General features: G+C 38.2%; 1 protein-coding gene across 3 annotated transcripts in view; it reads left to right on the top strand.

The window, feature by feature from the left end:
* Positions 1-19,294, top strand: part of ARHGAP45 (Rho GTPase activating protein 45) — a 786,168-nt gene that overhangs the window by 525,208 nt on the left and 241,666 nt on the right. For all 3 annotated transcript variants that reach the window (XM_044053816.1, XM_044053817.1, XM_044053815.1), the window contains exon 11: positions 8,987-9,166. In XM_044053816.1, coding sequence (XP_043909751.1) covers positions 8,987-9,166 — 180 coding nt within the window. The remainder of the gene's footprint in view (positions 1-8,986; positions 9,167-19,294) is intronic.

Raw genomic sequence — 19,294 nt, 5'->3', positions numbered from 1 at the left:
AGCACACAGGCAGAGTTATGTCATGGAATATGTATACTACATTTTAATACTTCCCTGCATTTCTCTGAGGAACAACTAGCTAAAGCCTCAACCAGATGAAAAAGCCCACACCTCCTTAATTAATTGTTACCGAGATATATAAACTGCATGCCCATTACTGTAACATAGAGGGATAAAACCATGGCAATGACATAGATAATCAAAATTTAAGTAGTGGTTCAGGTGCTGGAAGAGCTAAGGTTTGGAAATGAGTGCTTTTGACAGTTTGCCCATCCCACTGGAAGGCAGAGGTTGTTCTCAGTTTGCCAACAGACCGGGTGAGATATGAACTTGGTATCCCAAGCTAGAGGTGGTAGTACTGGGAGGCGGAAGCATAAACACATCAGAGGGAGGGCATTTGATACACCACATGATGAGGTGTTCACATCAGCCATATAAAGGTCAGTATAATGGACATATAGAAACGCTCAAGCCATTTGAGTAAATGAAAGAACTTCAGGCCTTCGGGCAGGCCAGGAGAAGTGGTGACAACAGGGGCTGAGGCAGCTAGGTTTTTGATGGTGATAGTTGCCCTCACCTGGAAGTCCCTTTCGTCACTAGTCCAGATAGCCCATGAAAGGGTGAAGTCACAATAGACTGGATGGTCTTTGGAGAGCCATAGTACATATAACCCTCATGGCTGACGAAGTGATGGTTCTTCATGACAACATTCACCCCTGTGCTGGGAACACCTGCTACAAGTGAAATAAATGAGCTCGAGTCTGATTGTGAGGTTTGGTGGTTGGCAGGTGGTGCAGCAAAAAGCCAAGTAGCAAAAATATTAACTCCACAGTTGTACAACCATACAGAAAGGAGACACCGCCACACAAAATGAATTACTGCCAAAGTGCAAACAGAAACCACACCAGCAGTCATTTCCTTTATAGATTACTTATTGACGAATTGAAGATCAATAAGAGGAATCAACAAGCTGACACCTTGTTGAGTTTCAACTTGATGAACAATAGGATAATACATTTTAATTCTAGGAATTAAACTCAGACAAAAATAAATAACAGAATAAACCGCAAGAATGAGGAAATATAAAACTTCTACTTTAATAATAATGTTTTTATGTTTGATGGAGTATTCTATTTACAGAAGGATGGCGTAGCTATGGGCACTTCTTGTGCCAATAGCTACGCCATTGTGTTTATGGCATACTGGGAAGATGAATATATGTTTAAGATGGACTGGTTCATATGCTTTGTCCCTTTTTTATAGTCGATTTGTTGTCAATTTATTTTTTATATGAACAGGTAGCAAGGAGGATTTATATGTTTTCTATGATCGGTTGAACATAACAGCATATTTGAAGTTTTCTATGACATTTTCTGATATCAGGATTGAGTACTTAAATGTTTTTGAACAGAATAAACCGCAGAATGAGGAACTATAAAACTTCTACTTTAATAATAATGTTTCTATGTTTGATGGAGTATTCTATTTACAGAAGGATGGCGTAGCTATGGGCACTTCTTGTGCCAATAGCTACGCCATCGTGTTTATGGCATACTGGGAAGATGAATATATGTTTAAGATGGACTGGTTCATATGCTTTGTCCCTTTTTTATAGTCGATTTGTTGTCAATTTATTTTTTATATGAGCAGGTAGCAAGGAGGATTTATATGTTTTCTATGATCGGTTGAACATAGCATATTTGAAGTTTTCTATGACATTTTCTGATATCAGGATTGAGTACTTAAATGTTTTTGTTAATAAATTAGGTAATGGTTTTGTTAATATGAGTACATGTAGAAAAAACTGTTTTAAAAACACACTGCTACATAGGCGTAGCATGCACCCCAACTATGTGTTTAAAAATATAATAAAAGGACAAGGTATGAGAGCATTGAGACTCAGTGCATCAGAGGAAGGTTCTTTCAGAATTATCAGGTCTTAGAAATAGATTCCTAGCAAGAGGGTATAGGGAAGTGGAGATAGATAGCATATTAAATGAGGTACCAGTGTTAAGGAAAAGTGTAGCAAATCCCTACTACTCCGTACAGAATGACTCATGTGACCAAAGGACTTAGTACTGTTTCAAGAAAGGTTAGTATCTCCCTGTTTTATTGTAGTGACAACAAAATGATCAACAAAATGATTACAGAGATTTTAAGGAAACATTGGGACATTTTAACAGCTGACCCGAAGTTGAGGGAGATAGTGGGGAACACACCTTGTTTTATATACAAGAATAAGAAAAACTTGAAAAGGATGCTATGTAATCTGAGGGAATCTATCATTGATAGACATGACAAAAACAATATTATGCTCCCTTGTGAGAAATGTAATTTTTGCGGTTACATTGATAGTAGTGGTCTATTTATACACCCTGATACATGGCATAAGTATGGTTTTAAAGTGGATGTTGATTGTTCCACTCAGCATGTAGTTTATTTGGCACATTGTGCATTATGTCAGTCATTCTGTGTAGGTGAAACTGATAGAATGTTAAAAGGTAGGATAAGGAAGCAACTTTACAATATTCGGGTACACTCCAATAACAATGCACTTTCTAAGCATGTTTTGCAAACTGACAATTGATATACTTTCAGATTTCTAGCTATTGATGTTATTAAACCTAGCTTACATGAGGGTGATATTAGAACTATGACAGAGAATATACCGGTAAGGCAGATTACTAGGTTAAGAGCAGAACAGGTTAAAGGTCTGAATGAGAAAGCCCCTTTAAAACCTATTTTTAAAAGGACAAGGCTTAAAGAATTGATAATGTGTATGTTTTTGTATATGTTTACACTTATTCCATTTTATGTACCTCATTTGCATATGTAATTGTTTTTGTTTTATTAAAAAGTTTTTAATTTTGTTTGGCTATTTTGGTACTTGTTTGCTATATAAATTTAAATGATGTGGGGTGAGTTTTTTATGGTCTGACGAAGCTGAATGTGAAAGCGCTTACCATGTGTAGTCGTTCCAATATGTGTTTTTCATTTTATTAAAGTAGAAGTTTTATGGTTCCTTGTTCCATGGATTATTCTGTTATTTAGTTTTGTCTGAGCATAGGGTGACATTCAAGAGTGGAGGAAGATGCACACAGGTGGATTATATCTTATGTAGAAGGGCCAGTCTGAAGGAGATTGGAGACTGTAAAGTGGTGGCAGGGGGAAAGTGTAGTTAGGCAGCATAGTATGATAGCTTGTAGGATGACATTGGTGTTCAAGAAGAGGAGGAGGAGTGTGAGGGCAGCACCAAGAATCAAATGGTGCAATTGAAAAAGGGTAATTGTGAGGTGGAGTTCAGGGAAGAGTTAAGACAGACACTGTGTGGCAGTGAAGAGTTACTGAATAGCAGGGTAACTACAATAGAGCTAGTAAGGGAGATGGCTAGAAAGGTGCTTGGTGTGACATCTGGAAAGAGGACAGAGGACAAGGAGACCTGGTGGTGGAATGAAGAGGTACAGGAGAGTATACAGAGAAAGAGGTTGGCGAAGAAGAAGTGGGATTGTCAGAGAGATGAAGAAAGTAGACAAGAGTATAAAGAGATGAAGTGCATGGCAAAGAGAGAGGTGGTGAAGGCTAAGGATAAGGCATATGAAGAGTTGTATGAAAGGTTGGACACTATGGAGGGAGAAAAGGACCTGTACCGATTGGCTAGACAGAGGGACAGAGCTAGTAAAGACGTGCAGCAGGTAAGGGTGATAAAGGATAATGAGGGAAATGTACTCACAAGCGAGGAGAGTGTGTTGAGCAGATGGAAAGAGTACTTTGAGGGGCTGATGAATGAAGAGAATGAGAGGGAGAGAAGGTTGGATGATGTGCGGATAGTGAATCATGAAGTGCAGTGGATTAGCAAGGAGGAAGTAAGGATAGCTATGAAGAGGATGAAGAATGGAAAGGCTGTTGGTCCAGATGACATACCTGTGGAAGCATGGAGGTGTTTAGGTGAAATGGCAGTGGAGTTTTTAACCAGATTGTTTAATGAAATCTTGGAAAGTGAGAGGATGCCTGAGGAATGGAGAAAAAAGTGTTTTGGTACCGATTTTTAAGAATAAGGGTGATGTGCAGTGCTGTAGTAGCTACAGAGGGATTAAATTGATCAGTCACAGCATGAAGTTATGGGAAAGAGTAGTAGAAGCTAGGTTAAGAAGGGAAGTGATGATTAGTGATCAGCAGTATGGTTTCATGCCAGGAAAGAGCACTACAGATGCGATGTTTGCTCTGAGAGTGTTGATGGAGAAGTACAGAGAAGGTCAGAAGGAGTTGCATTGTGTCTTTGTGGACTTAGAGAAAGCATATGACAGGGTGCCTAGAGAGGAGTTGTGGTATTGTATGAAAAAGTCGGGAATGTCAGAGAAGTATGTAAGAGTGTTACAGGATATGTACGAGGGTAGTGTGACAGTGGTGAGGTCTGCGGGGAAGTGACGGATGCGTTTAAGGTGAAGGTGGGATTACATCAAGGATCAGTTCTGAGCCCTTTCTTATTTGCAATGGTGATGGACAGGTTGGCAGACCAGAGCAGACAGGAGTCCCCGTGGACTATGATGTTTGCAGATGACATTGTGATCTGTAGTGAGAGTAGGACACAGGTGGAGGAGACCCTGGAGAGGTGGAGATATGCTCTAGAGAGAAGAGGAATGAATGTCAGCAGGACTAAGGCAGAATATATGTATGTGAATGAGAGGCAGGATAGAGGAATGGTGAGGATGCAGGGAGTAGAGGTGGCGAAGGTGGATGAGTTTAAATACTTGGGATCAACAGTTCAGAGTAATGGTGAGTGTGGAAGAGAGGTGAAGAAGTGAGCACAGGCAGGATGGCGTGGGTGGAGAAGAGTGTCAGGAGTGATTTGTGACAGATGAGTACCAGTAAGAGTGAAAGGGAAGGTCTACAAGAGGGTAGTGAGACCAGCTATGTTATATGGGTTGGAGACAGTGGCATTGACAAAAAGGCAGGAGCTAGAGCTGGACGTGGCAGAGTTAAAGATATTAAGATTTGCACTGGGTGTGACGAGGGTGGACAGGATTTGTAATAAGTATATTAGAGGGTCAGCCCAGTTTGGAAGGTTTGGAGACAAAGCTAGAGAGGCAAGATTATGTTGGTTTGGACATGTGCTGAGGAGAGATGCAGAGTATATTGGGAAAAAAATGCTAAGGATGAAGCTGTCAGGTAACAGGAAAAGAGGAAGGTCTAAGATAAGGTTTATGGATGTGGTGAGAGAGGACATGCAGGTGGTTGGTGTGGCGGAGCAAGATGCAGAGGACAGGAAGAAATGGAAACAGGTGATCTGCTGTGGCAACCCTAATGGGAGCAGCCGGAAGAAGATTTTTGTCTGAGTTTAATACTGTTCAGTAATGGAATATTTGCTCTATTGAGCATATTTCTGTTCTTATTTAATTATAGGAATATTTTTCATACAAGTGTTTGTTTAAATTGCAGCATCATATAGGATATTTCGATTTTTTTTTTGGGGGGGCTTCCCATGCGTGCTGCCCATCAGGCTGATTGCTAAGGAACTGCCCATTCATTGCCAGCTGGTGAAGAGTTGAATTGCAGTGCACGCTAGCACCCTGTGACATCCCTGCATGCCACGTAAGTGCTCCAGGTCTGTGTGGTACACTTTGTGCCACATGGGAGCATCACTCACTTCTCTTAAGCATCCATGTGGATATGGATGGCTCCTGTTAGATGTGTGGCCACCCCTGGAGATCCATTAACAAAAAATGCACGCTGAGACATTCTCCTCAAACTCAGCTCTTCATTCTTCTACCTCCCAAGCTGACTCCACCCATGGCCCTGCTGCTAGTCAAATCTGAGTCAGCTGGATCATACTCAGTCCTTCTGCCCTCTATACCATGGAATCAGCCATCATATGGGTTTGACATATTTGTTTTAGCACTAGACTGCCTTACCAAAGTGTGGCGATCTGGGCAAAAACTGACTAAAACTTAAAACTAATGGAAGACTGAACTTCATATAAAAAATTTGCTTTTTCTCAATCATTGCTTGCCCAAAAAGTAGCTAGCAAAATCATGCTTGTGTTTACCAGCCTGATGATGCAGAGGTAAAACATCTGGCTTTACCATATGTTACCACCCGAATGGTTAGACTGCATCTGACTGTTATCCATCTGTAAAGAGAGGCTTGAGTTGGACTGAGTCATGCTACCTTCTGAAAAGACACAGCCCTTTATTACTCACATGTAAGGGTTGTTTTGTGTAGAATGGGACAAGGCTATGCATGGAATTATAAGCATGGAAATTATGTAAATAAGTATACTTATTTTGAATAAGAACTTGAATTCTGTGCCAAGACAAATGTTTGAGTAGCTGGTGTAAACATCACAGAAATGACATTTCTGTAGTTTTATTAACCTGTTAGCTTGGTAATATCATTCCTAACAGTAAGCTCAGCAGTTCTGAAAGTACCAAGCATCCCTCAATATTTCTACTGTAATTATAGATGCATTCAAGTTCTACTGAAAAAGTATCATTAGACACACCAAGTACAAGTCATTCGCTTGTTGTAATATATATGCAGCAGTGTAGTCTATGGTTAAGAAAGTAAGTTATGCATGTGTTCGAAGTCTATTCTTGCAATCTCAGCTAGCATAATCTGTGACGATAAGCAAGCCAGTTATCTTTTTTTTTCTGTTACCTCTTTAAGTTAGTGCTATGCCTAGTGAGTTGCAGACGGTTAAGTATTAACAACTGGGACAATAACTTCTGGCACTAAGATTGCTTCACCTTAAACAAGCAAAACAATGTATTGGATAAACTTACATTCCCAATGAATCTTGCAGATACTCTATACAGGAAATCATTTAATATGGTCACTACAGGGACATGTGCAAGTAGTGCTGTATAGCTAGGTCTCAAATGGTTCAACAACTCTGCAGAATGAATCAGTATATTACTACTACTACTAACAATAATAATAATAACAATAATAATAATGTGAAGTTCCAGGATCTCAGAAGTGTATGGTGTAGGACAGATTTGAATGTTACATCACTGTAAACAAAGTGGGGTGCCAATTAGAATGTTATAATTCTATGAATGTAATTGTCTGATTATAGCAATCAAGAAAGTTCAAGAAAGACCCCAATTTACAAACCTGCAGAAAGATGAGAATAACAGGGCACATTCCAAGAATGCAATGTGGAAGACTGAGGGGTAGAATGAGGAAGTATTACTTACATGAACCAGTGTTGGATTATAAGAGCTATCTTCCTGATAAAAGTAGAAAGGTCAAATTCAACTACTGAAATCAGCAATAAAGACTGATATAAGGGGGGAATAACCTACTAAATTACAACTTACAGCTTATCCAATAAAAGATAAATGTTGGCCAGACTAGAAAGGCCATTCAATCCTTTTCTGCCACCAAATAACTTTCTGTGTACAAAGAAGAGAAGAGGAGTACTGATGGTATAGGAAACTGAAAAGGAGGAAAAAGAGTCAAGGAAGGTCACAATCAGAGTATCTGCAGTCTTAAAGAAAAAGCAGTAGATGCTTTGTGCACTGCACATGTTAAATGGAAATATCCACTTTGTGATAGGTTTCTAGAAGTGGAGGTGTCTGACTTGCTGCTGATATAACAACATGGTAAGCGTCAGTAGGCTATGCTGAAAGCTATGTCATCTTAATGTAAGCTTGAGAAAGATTTTAAGTTTGCAGTCATCTTTTAAGTCTGCTTTTAATAAGGTTTATATTTTGATACTGCTGTAAGTGCCATTGCTTCTTTAATATGTTTAGAGTTTTTCTCTGATGTGCAGCTGTGGTCTGCTTAGTTCACTTAATGAGTCGGACAGTGACTCAGTTCACTAAGTTGGTAAATTTGAGTATTCTTGCTTTCGGGTGTAACCATACCTTCATGTGGTCTGACATTGAATGCTAGAGGTTACATTAATAAGCTGTAAATGAGTCTGGCATATCTATTAGACCTAGATCTGATTCTCACAGCCTCTGCTTTCATTTGCATAATTAACTTAACAACTTAGTACAAACAATGTCACTTCTGAAAATGGGGCTAGGATGGAGATTATCCACTCCTAAAAATGTAGCTGTTCCAATGGTTCAGTGAGTAAATTTGTATTTGAAGCACTGGAGACCCAGGTTCAGTAATAGGGTGTAAAATGGCTGTGCATGTGTGTAAATCAAAGTGTTAAAATGCAGCTGTCCTTCCCGTGGAAGGGGGTAGGCATATGATAGGTTGTGTATTCCTGCCAACAGGTGCTTATCCCCAAAGATGAAAACCACATCTTAGGATTACACTATGTCTTGGTTAATGGGTTCATAACCTCAAAATGTTATTTGTATTTTTTATGATTGCTTGTTTTAGTCTTACTTCTTGCTGTTGTGTAGTAAGATTACATAATGATGCAGAACTTTTTTGTGTGAGAGATGATATTGCATAAAAAGAACATGAAGGGAGGAGGAAGAAGGTGAAGAAAAATGAGAAACAGTCACTGTTACCAGGCAACTGCTCATGCTGTACCTGATGTTCTAATATACAATGTGGTTGTGGTTGTGGGCTGACATTTTCATAACCTACATTATTCTAGCTACAGGTTGTATAACCATCTTAAGTATCTGTATGCAGCCTACCAGAAAATAAATCCCATATGTCTATTTGCATTCATTTCTGTCTTACCATGGTACAAAGCTATGCCATTTCATTATAAGTAGAAAAACCTAGCATGTAGCTACTCTGTTATAACTGTTATATCCTGTTTTGCATGGTGACTTATCACAAATTGGGTGGATACCATCCAGACTATTGTAGTGCCAGTGACATGTGGGGTTTTACATGTCTCCATATCATTATCGTTCGTGGTCTGCAAGCTGGTTACCTTGACCATTGGTCATCTTTCACCACTTCCACAGGCAGTACTTACTCACCATCCAGACTGTTTCTGTACAGCATATCACACTGCAAAGCATGGCCGTGTTTATAACTCATAAAGAACGTATATGTTTTTTTGCAGCAAGAGGCAGAAGGAAATCTACGGAAATCCAAGCAGGTGTACATGCAGAGGCATGAGGAGTATGAGAAAGCAAAGTACGTGACAGGGAGGGCTGAGGAGGACCAGCAGAGTGCCAGCAGCAGTAATACTACTAAAACCTTGGAAAAGAAAAGGAGGTTAGAAGAGGAGGCCAAGAACAAGGTAAGTGCAGTTACCATGCTAGTCAGATGTCAAGAACAAGATAGGTGCAGTTATCACACCAGGCCAAGGCCAAGAATAAGGTAAGTGCAGTTACCAGACGAGGCTGAGGTCAAGAACAAGGTAAGTGCAGCTACCAGACCAGGCAGAGGCTAAGAACAAGGTTAGTGCAGTTACCAGACCAAGCAGAGGTCAAGACAAGGTAAGTGCAACTAGCAGAACAGACTGAGGTCAAGAACAAGGTAAGTGCAACTAGCAGAACAGGCTGAGGTCAAGAACAAGGTAAGTGCAACTAGCAGAACAGGCTAAGGTCAAGAACAAGGTAAGTATAGTTACTAGACCAGGTTGAGGTCATAAATAGTAAGTTCAGTTACCAGAAATCAGAGCCCAAAAATTATAAGTGTAATTATTAAACCAGGTCAAAGACAAGAATAAGGTAATTTCAGTTACCAAAGCATGGCAGGCCCAAGGATGCTTAAAATTCAACTTAAATACCAGGTTGCAGAGAAGGAGAAAAGTGCAATTACCAAAATAAATCATAAGGCTAATGATGTTAAATTCAATCATCAGACCAGGTTTTGTATGTTCGTATCACTTCAAATGTTTTTTATGAAACTCCACTTGATGTGCTGATTTATACAATCTGAGTCCATAACAAAATTCCAGCATATTAGAGAACTTATACTGTAAATTACTTATGGGGCCAATAACAAATGAAATCATCACTATGATACTTTTTAATAGACCACTGATCATATTCAGAAAAGAAAAAAAAATACTGGAGCTTTATCTTTTTAATAAATTATTTGAAAATTAGGCAGATTGGCTCATGGGACCATTTTTGGCCACTAGTTGAACAATACAGTAACAAATGTGGTAAATTAATACCACAGTCTAATAAAAAAAGTTCACAATATAAGGTTTATATCCAGTAACAGTACAAGTCATGTCAGTGGGGAAAAAAATGAAAGACACCACTGCAGTGCACCCCAGTCCTGCACTGTAGAAGTCAACGTGGTTTCAACCACTGAGATTTAAAAAAAAAAAAGAAAGTGATGAAAATATATTGACTGTAAGTAGAAAACAGAATGTTAAAACATGATATCTGAGCACAAGTTAACGCAATAACCTTAAGACAAATTGCTGGTTGTGTAGCACAGAGGAATGAAGCCCTGACTGTAATTCAGATGAACTGTCATCAATTATGGATTCATACAATGAAGCAGCCCACTAGAGAATCTGGGAGGGGAGATCTGAGAGTGAGTGCACAAAGCCATTGTGGGGAGGTATTTATGTAATAAATACAAAAATCAGTAACATTTGTTTCCACAGAGGGGTTCATAGTGGGTGTGGGTGTGGGTGTGCATGAGGGTTCAGCTCTGAGCCCACTCCAGTTCATAATGGTGATGGACTAAGTTAGGAAACAGGCCAAAGGCAACAGATCAACAAAGTTGCTGCATGCAGATGATGTGGCATTATAGGAAGACTATGAGCAAGAACTTCAGGAAAGGATAGGAGAATGGAACGAAAAACTGAAAGTACGTGGGATGAAACTGAGTACAGATAAGACTTCCTGTTGCAATGGCAGCAAATTGGGGAAATCAGAAGAAGCTGTAAATTTAGATAGAGGAGAAAATAGTGGAACAGGTTAACAGCTTCAAGTATCTGGGAAGGGTGGTTGATGAGAAGGGAAGTCTGATTGAGAAGGTCAAAGCTAGAATCAGAGGGGCTGCAGCCAACTGACACAGAGTGTCAGGTGTAGTATATGACAGAAGAATGCCAAAAAAGCTGAAAAGTAAGGTGGACAAACAGTGGTGCAACCAGTACTATTGTATGGAAAAGAAAACTGGACAGTAAAGTCAGAGCAGTTGAGGAGGCGATGGGTATTAAGTGCCTGGAATGGGTGGTAGGGCATACACTATGAAACAGATGAAGAAATGAGGATATAGGAGTAGAAGCCAATATAGCTCCAACTGAAGAAAAGGTCAAAGAGAAAAGACTGTGGTGTTTTGGACGCATGTAGAAATGCAGAAGACAATCTGCTGAAGAATGTTTAGGACAGACAGGAAGAAGGCAAGAGGAAACAAGGGTAAACAGCAAAGAGCTAGATGAACTGTGTGTGAGAGAAGCCCTGCAACAATCTGGCATACATGTCGAAGGCAGGAAAGTGGCATTGACTAGAGAGAGATGGCAGCAGGTGGCATAACACCATGTCCCCATGTAGAAAAATGAGAAAAAGGGGGTTAATGATGATGATGATGATGACCAGTGAAACTTTTGAAAGATGAATTTGCCTCCATGGGTTAATACCTCTCTTCCTCCCCAGCTTACCACTGAAGACAATTCTCCCTCTCTTCACGTGTTTTTCAGGAAGAAACATACTAGACAGAGTAGTGATATGGAATTCAGCCCCACAGTGGTTCATATATTGGTAAAATTACCCTTGTTGCAAGCATAAGAGTAGTTGTCTGCTACAAGCACTGCTAGGGTAATAATGAAGAGTAAGATAAACTAAGTGTATTTTTGGTCAATGGGCTGTGAAACTTCAGACTTTTAAATGATATTTTATTTATTTATTTGTTTGTTTTTGTTTACTGGGAAAGTCTCACTGCATTGCAGTGCCAATTTTCAGGGGAGGCCAGGGGTGAAAAGCTCCAAGAAATATACTATGTATAATATAACAAAGTTCAGACAAACTGTAAAGCAAAGATAGTGCACAAACATAATGAACTTCATTAAAATGTAATAAATAGGAAATATCATACAACGATATAAAGTGTAGTAAATTCTAAGAAATGACATTGGTGCAGATTGCAGAATGTAACTGGAGCAGGAAATTATCAGTATAAGTGTAGCAACATTACTAAACAGTAGAAAATATAAAATATAAGAGCAGGAGTAATTTAAAATGGGTCTATATTCATGCTGATAAAAAAGGTGATAGGGTAACAATAATACATACACTTCTCATGTGAAGAGTGCTATATACTCACTTCTAAAAAGTCATTTGGGAAGAAATGGGTTATTAAGTAAGAAGAGGAAATCTTGATTATTTTTATCCTGAAGATTCAGAACAGTTGCAAAGGGTAAGCAGATGAATGGGGGAAAATAAATTAAACGTGAAGTTAAATGTCTTATTCCAGTTTGTTTAAGTCACTGAAGTACACACCAATGAAAATGAGTACAAATTCCTCAGAGATGTAGTAGCCTCATTTGATCCAATGTTTTGTTATTGGTTGAGAGGAAGAAAACAATAGATGGAATACACAAGTTAAGCAGCAGCATCTTTACAGACAAGGACTCTAGGAAACATAGAATACACAATTACAAAAGCAGCAGCACTTTTACACACAAAAAGTGTAGGAACACTGGATACATAATTTTAAAAAGCAGCAGACAAGGGTTCTAGGAACACCTATGAATTGTCACTACAATGCAAATTCAGATGTCCGCTGTATGTATTCTAATGTAATGCCAATGTGCCCAAAGCCAGACTGAAATTACATTGGCTCAAGTAAGGGTTCCTCTGAATTACAAAACAGAAAACATAAACTGTGAAGTCCCTTCACAGTTTCTGCCACAAATCTGAATCTGTAGAAGTTTGTTTGTCCTTTAGTCTAATCAGTTGTAAAACGTAGGAGAAACAAGATCTAACCAGTGTAAATGCTGTTATTCATCAGCTGGCATGTCTTGATTAAAAAAAGGATCATTCATAGCATAACTAAATGCTGCTGCTGCAGCTGCTGAAAAGGGAACTGAGCATCTTGTCAGCATGATTAAGCAAGTCATAACTTTCTAGTCTCAAATATTAACAGCAGGGAGCCTGCTGATTCATCTCATCAGCCCCCAGGTTAGTGTCTGAGGTTAAGTATAACGGACGTATAATAAATTGTAAATTCTACAGAAGAAGGAAGTTAGTTGGATTTTCAACTAAAACATAGATATTTCTCCAAATTTTATTTTATATAGTTGTTATTCAAGTAATACTTTCTTAATCACTTAAGAACCTGGACACGTGTCCCTTTTCTGAGCAACCAGGGTAGTTGTCTGGTTAAGTGACTTAGTCAGAATCACAGAGTAGGCAACTAGAGGTGGAAGGAATCAAACTCTGTACCATCAACTACAGGAAGTAGCTAATTAATAACTTGGATACATAATTCTTCAAACTAACTGCCAGACAAATGTCAAGGAACATCTAAGGCTAACAATCAATAGAGTAAACCAGACCTTCACAACTAAAAATGTCTTCTAATAGCATAAACACTGTAGCATACACTAATGACACAATGTCTATCTACATCACAACTGAATTTACAAAGAACACATGAACTTTAAAGTCCTTAGGACTCAGAGATTTAAAGAGTTCTGTTCAAAAAATAAACAGCATAGTTTCATATGGGGAAAAACATTTCTTGTCAATATCTTTTCTCTACAAAGAAGTTCAGTGGCTGTCTGCTTTATGGGTCTTTAGAGACTAGCAATACATATAATAACTGCAAAAAGAAGTATGTCTGTTACTAATCCAAAAGAAGAAGAGCCGAAGGTGCCACATAGGACAAGATTCCAAAAGACATGCTGTCAAAATAAATCACTTACTCTGAGACCCACTGTAAGAGTAAGTGTCTTACTGTAAAGAGCACGTCTTTTGAAATCTGGCCCTGGTGTACACCTGTTTATAGATAGGCCTTTCACTGAAGTATGGGACTTACACCAAGAACAAGTCTTTCAGAATGAGGGCAGACTTACACTGGAGTAAATCACTTACACTGAGAGCAGGTCTTTTGGAACAGGGCCATGAGAGTTTATATTTTAGGATGCAGTACAATCAAATAGTTGAAATAATAAGTGGTAAAGAATCTGTCACTAGATGCGGATTTGAATTTCTGATAAATTATATTTTGCAGCAATGTTTCAAAGTCACTTCTAAATAACTATGCATCTAATGATCCTTACTAGAGAATGTAAGAAAGGGAAGGGACCTAGCGTTAAACAGCAAAGAAGAAAATAATTACATAAACAAAAATCTGAATATATTATTGGGATTAAAATTGCTTATCTGGATAGCTGCAATTCGTGCCCTTTTTTCCCCTTGTTTTAAATGAAACTTATTCATTTGTGCATTTTACAGTAATTTATTTTCTCCATTAACTGAGTATTTTTTGGTCACATGATCATCTTAGGATTTATTTATGGTGTGCGCATTTGTATGTTACTTCCCACTGAAGAAGCTTTTGGGAAAACTGGTCTGTGGTCACCGTTACTGTTAGTATTACATACCCTTTTTCACCACTTTTGATCTGCTGGAGTATTTTGGAATTATCTACATTGCAAAAAGAGAGGGAGAGACAATATTTTGTATTTGTCTTGTGTATTTTGTTAAAGGAATAATTTAAAGGCACACATAAAATCAGATAAGTAATTTGATTTTTGGTCAGGTAGATTGTCAAACTGTTGGTTAAATAGCTGTTGATGTTGTGAACCTATGCACCAGTATTAAAAATGGGTTCAGGTTAGAGGCCATTAGTAACTTTTTAGAGGGTAACCCTACTACATATTATATTACTGAATTGGTTGAGCCTTGTTTATACAATAATTATTTTGTGTTTAATGAAAGTTTTTTTAAACAAAAGGGCACCTGCTTATGCTTTTTGTTTATGAGTTTATTTGAGAGCAAAACTTTATATCTCAACATTTTTTTGAACACACATTATTTCTTAATTGATTTATGTTGATGATCTTATTTTTATTTGTAAATGTGGTGCTGATTTGGTATTCCATTTGTAATGATACAAATGGAAAGAAACAGTTTGGCATTCAGTTTTTATATATTTGTCAGCATATTGATACAGACTATTTGGATGTCACGTTGGTGGATATTCCTAATCAGTGTATTTTTTTTCCAAATTGCTTTGAAAGCCCATAGTCAGCCTTGATTTTGTACATGGGTATAGCCATCAGTCATTTCTTCTCTATCAACAGGGTAATTTTGAGGATAAGGAAGTTGTGTCTAAAACAGAAGTTTTTGTGAGTGAGTCTTGAAAGTTAATTTATATCTTTTTCATAACGGGTTATAGTGAAGATGTATTTTCGTCCTACTGTCAAGCTTCGATTTTGCAACAGAGTGGTTTGTTATGTCCTGCAAAAAGTATTACAAAAATGGTGATTTCAGTAAGGTTTTTCAAACTAGTGAGAATGACAAAAGAAGATAGTTCATGTGTCTAAACATAACATTTTATTTTGTGATACAACTATTATAAAGAAATATTGGAGATTCATTTTAACAATGTTATTTTACAACACATTTTATATGACGGGCCTTTATTTTCTTATACTAGATGTAGGAATATTTCTGATGATTTGATGCACAGTTATTTTTTATGCTTGCTTTACATATAGAGATGTGCAGCTTGTCTATTTACATGTGAGCATTGATATTATAAATAAAAAAATTTGGCAGTTACAATTGTAAGTTGTTGTGCAGTAGTTTATGCGGGTCTATATTATATAATCCAAGTTTTATAACTTCGAATACCATATGGCCGACACCAAATGGTCGAAATGATAAGATTTCGAATATATAAAAAAAAAAAAAAGAAAAGAACAAACCCAAAACTAAGGGTTGTAGGCAGGGGGGAAAAGCCCCCCTGTACCCCATCCCCCACTTTTTAAATATACCATCTCCGAGACCGCACTATAATGTGGTAAAGGGAAGATTTCCCTTGACTGCACTGTAGTGCGATCTCAGAGTCGGTATATTTAAAGAGCGGGGTGGTGGGGGGTGCCGGGGGGCTTGCCCCCTGCTTTAATCCATCAGGTTACTGTTTTTTTTTGTTTTTGTTTTAAATGTTCGAAGTTTTATAACTTCGACACACACACACACACACACACACACACACACACACACACACACACACTCAAATGTTGTTTGTCTTTTCAGCTTTTCCCGGTTAGGGGTCGCCACAGTGAAACTCTGGTCTGCTAATGATTGGCAGTAGATTTTTATGGTGCCGAGTTGCCAGCCCAACACCCAACCTTCAGCGAAGGCACGCCCATTCCTGCATGTCTTTCGGAGGCCACTTGACCGCGGGGAGGACATGCAGACTCCACAAAGGAGGCACTCCAGCCAAGAATCGAACAGGAGAACCTCTTGCTGTGAGGCAACAATGCTACCGCTGTACCACCGTGGCTTTAGGGGTGAGAAAAAAATGCACTGACAACAACTTTTCTGAAAAACATAAGAGACCAAGAGGCTCAAAACCATGTCCAAACAGGAATGATTTATTGAAAGTTTAATGCATTTTCAGAGTTAATTTTTTTAACTGCACTATGATGAGTAACAAAATACAACACATCACAGCTTTAACAATTTAAAGAAACCACACAGATATTAAAAATAAAGCAGAATTCAGCACAACCCACCATGACCCAAGGGAGAAGCAGCTAAGTATACATTCTGACCGTTCAATACTCTGCGTGTGTGTGTGTGTGTGTGTGTGTGTGTGCGTGCGTGTGTGTGTGTGTGGGTGTCTGTGCACATGTATGTATACTGCTCAAAAAACTTTACTGTGCATTGCCATACCATTTGTACTTGAAGTTTACATCATATTGACAGCTCCTTGTAACACAATGTTTTAATAGTGCTAGTTCAGTGAGCACACTGGATTGTCTACACAGCAATGTGTGGTTTATTGCCTGGTAATAGCATGACCCAATGGCATAATAAGATACCAAATACTTACACTTTGTGTGTTTACTGTTTAGCAACAAGGGTGTACTCTACTAGAAACATGGGCTCCACTTCCAAGTGTCTTATTTCAGTTATAAAATGACTCCAAAACATAAATAAAGATAAATGCAAAGTGTAAGCAAGTAAGCAACAGAAAAAAAAAAAAAATTATTGGAAAAATAGGAAAAAATAGCCTGTTGGATTAAATTGCTTCTGACAGTATGAGTCATACTGGGTTTATCTCATATGCTGAAGGCACAGGGTTTGATTCTCACCTTTGGGTTGGGAACTTTTGCAAGACTTTAAACAGCTCACAAGGGCATATAGCCTAGCACTAACCTATGAACACACACACCTCTTTTGTTATTGCACAAAACAAACCATGATAGGTACATATATCCATTCTAATCTGCAAACTAGTCATCAATTAAGGAAGTGTATGAGCTAAAATCAGCGTAATTTTAATTATAACACATATTTTATAAAAACCCAGTAACAATCCTAAATATTAAATCCAATAACTATTTGCATACTGTATTACATATAGTTAGCCTATTTCATGATACCCATCAGCAGCTTAACACCACAAGGAGAAGAAAGGTTTCCAAAGCCCTATACCAATCTCTGGTACAGACAAACAGTATAATACTTTGGGAAGCACAATTCGTTATTCTGCAAATATGCAGTAATCGTGATTATTTCAATGTACTTTAATGGAGGTATCAAGAAGCTTGTTAAGAAGACAGAATACAATAAGGCCCCATTTTTTATGAATTTTAATACTTAGTTCATCAAGGCAACATACATACTTTCACAGTATTAAGCAACTTGTCCTGACTACTTAGCCCTGGCCCCTGTCCATACCTCTCAACTGTCCAGATTTTTGCAGTGTCCATATTTTCACCTCATAAAATTTGTGGTTTTCAGGCAAATCAGTGAGGACTGAAATCATTAAATAATGGCATACATTTGTGTGTTTCAGACTTCATTTCCTTCAGAAATTGCAAAATACAAATCCTATTATTCTAGGCACTTTCTAAATTTAAATTTTAGAAGAGCAATTTTTAAAACCTGTCTCTATTTTTGGGCCATTAACTTAATTATTTTAGGCTTTTTCCAGATTTCTTGGGCTATGAGGTTGTGAAATATGCTCCCCCAAAAATGCATTCATGAGAGAGACTTATGTTACTTTTTTCAGTGACCACGAATAGACTGGTAATATAAAAATATAAATTCAGGGAGTGTGAGTGGCTGACCTTCATACCGGAGATGCAGTGGATCTTGCCCCCCCCCCCTGCAAAAACACTTAAATTTCAGTGAGTTTGATAATCTAGGGGGTTAACCTTCCATGAAAGGATTTACCAGATCCTTATTTTAAAATCAAGAATATACATTAAAATTATGTTTGGTTGTGCTGCATTGCTACCTGTCAAGTAGTACGCCTGCATTGTTTGGTTTCTTTCTATAAATTTCCGGGCAATTCCTTCAGTAGTTTGTCCAAGAATGCACAAGCACTCAAATTACACCAAAATAAAACATTTCCCCCAACGGCGCCTTCAGCAGTTTGTCAAAGTATGCACAAGAACCAAAACAAAACATTTCTCCTAAGATACTTTAAGTAGTCTGTCTATATATGTAGAGGCACTTCAGTGACACCGAAATGAAACATTTCCCTGCAACGATCCCTTCAGTAATTTGTCCAGGTATGCAGAAGCACTCACATGACAAAGGAATAAAACAATTCCCCAATTATCGCTTCAGAAGTTTATCCAAGTATACACAAGCATTCGGCTGATAACCAGAATTAAACAGTTTCCCGAAGACCCCTTCAGTAGTTTGTCAATGTCTGCACAAGCATCAAAATGAAACATTTCCGCCAAAGATCCCTTCAGTAGTTTGTCCACATATGCACAAGCACCAAAATGAATAATTTTCCCTAAATTCCATGTATGCACAAGCACTCAAATGAAACCAAAATAAAATATTTCCCTCAATGACTCCTTCTGCGGTTTATTAAAGTATGTAGAAGAACCAAAATGAAACATTTCCCCCAAAGATCCCTTCAGTGGTTTGTCCATGTAGGCACAATTACCAAAATGAAACATTTCCCCCAGAGATACTTTCAGTAGTTTGTCCATATATGTACAAGTACTCAAGTGACACCAACATTTTAGTTATTTATTTAATTAGGTATGTATGTGTGTATGTAACATTTGTTAAATGGGAAAGTCAGACTAGGATACAGCCTACTTTCAGTGGAGACTCAGGGAAAAATGCTTTAGGCACATGTCTTTGGAATGTGGGAAGAAACTGGAATACCCAGAGGAAACCCATGTGAACACAGGGAGGACATGCAGACTCCGCACAGAAGGCACCTCAGCCAAGAATTGAACTAGAGAACCTCT

The sequence above is a fragment of the Protopterus annectens genome, chromosome 13.part0 (genome assembly GCF_019279795.1).
Source record: "Protopterus annectens isolate FY-2018-M chromosome 13.part0, PAN1.0, whole genome shotgun sequence".
Taxonomy (NCBI): Eukaryota; Metazoa; Chordata; order Ceratodontiformes; family Protopteridae; genus Protopterus; species Protopterus annectens.
Note: the sequence above shows the minus strand (reverse complement) of the source record. Positions and strands in the feature narration are given on the sequence as shown.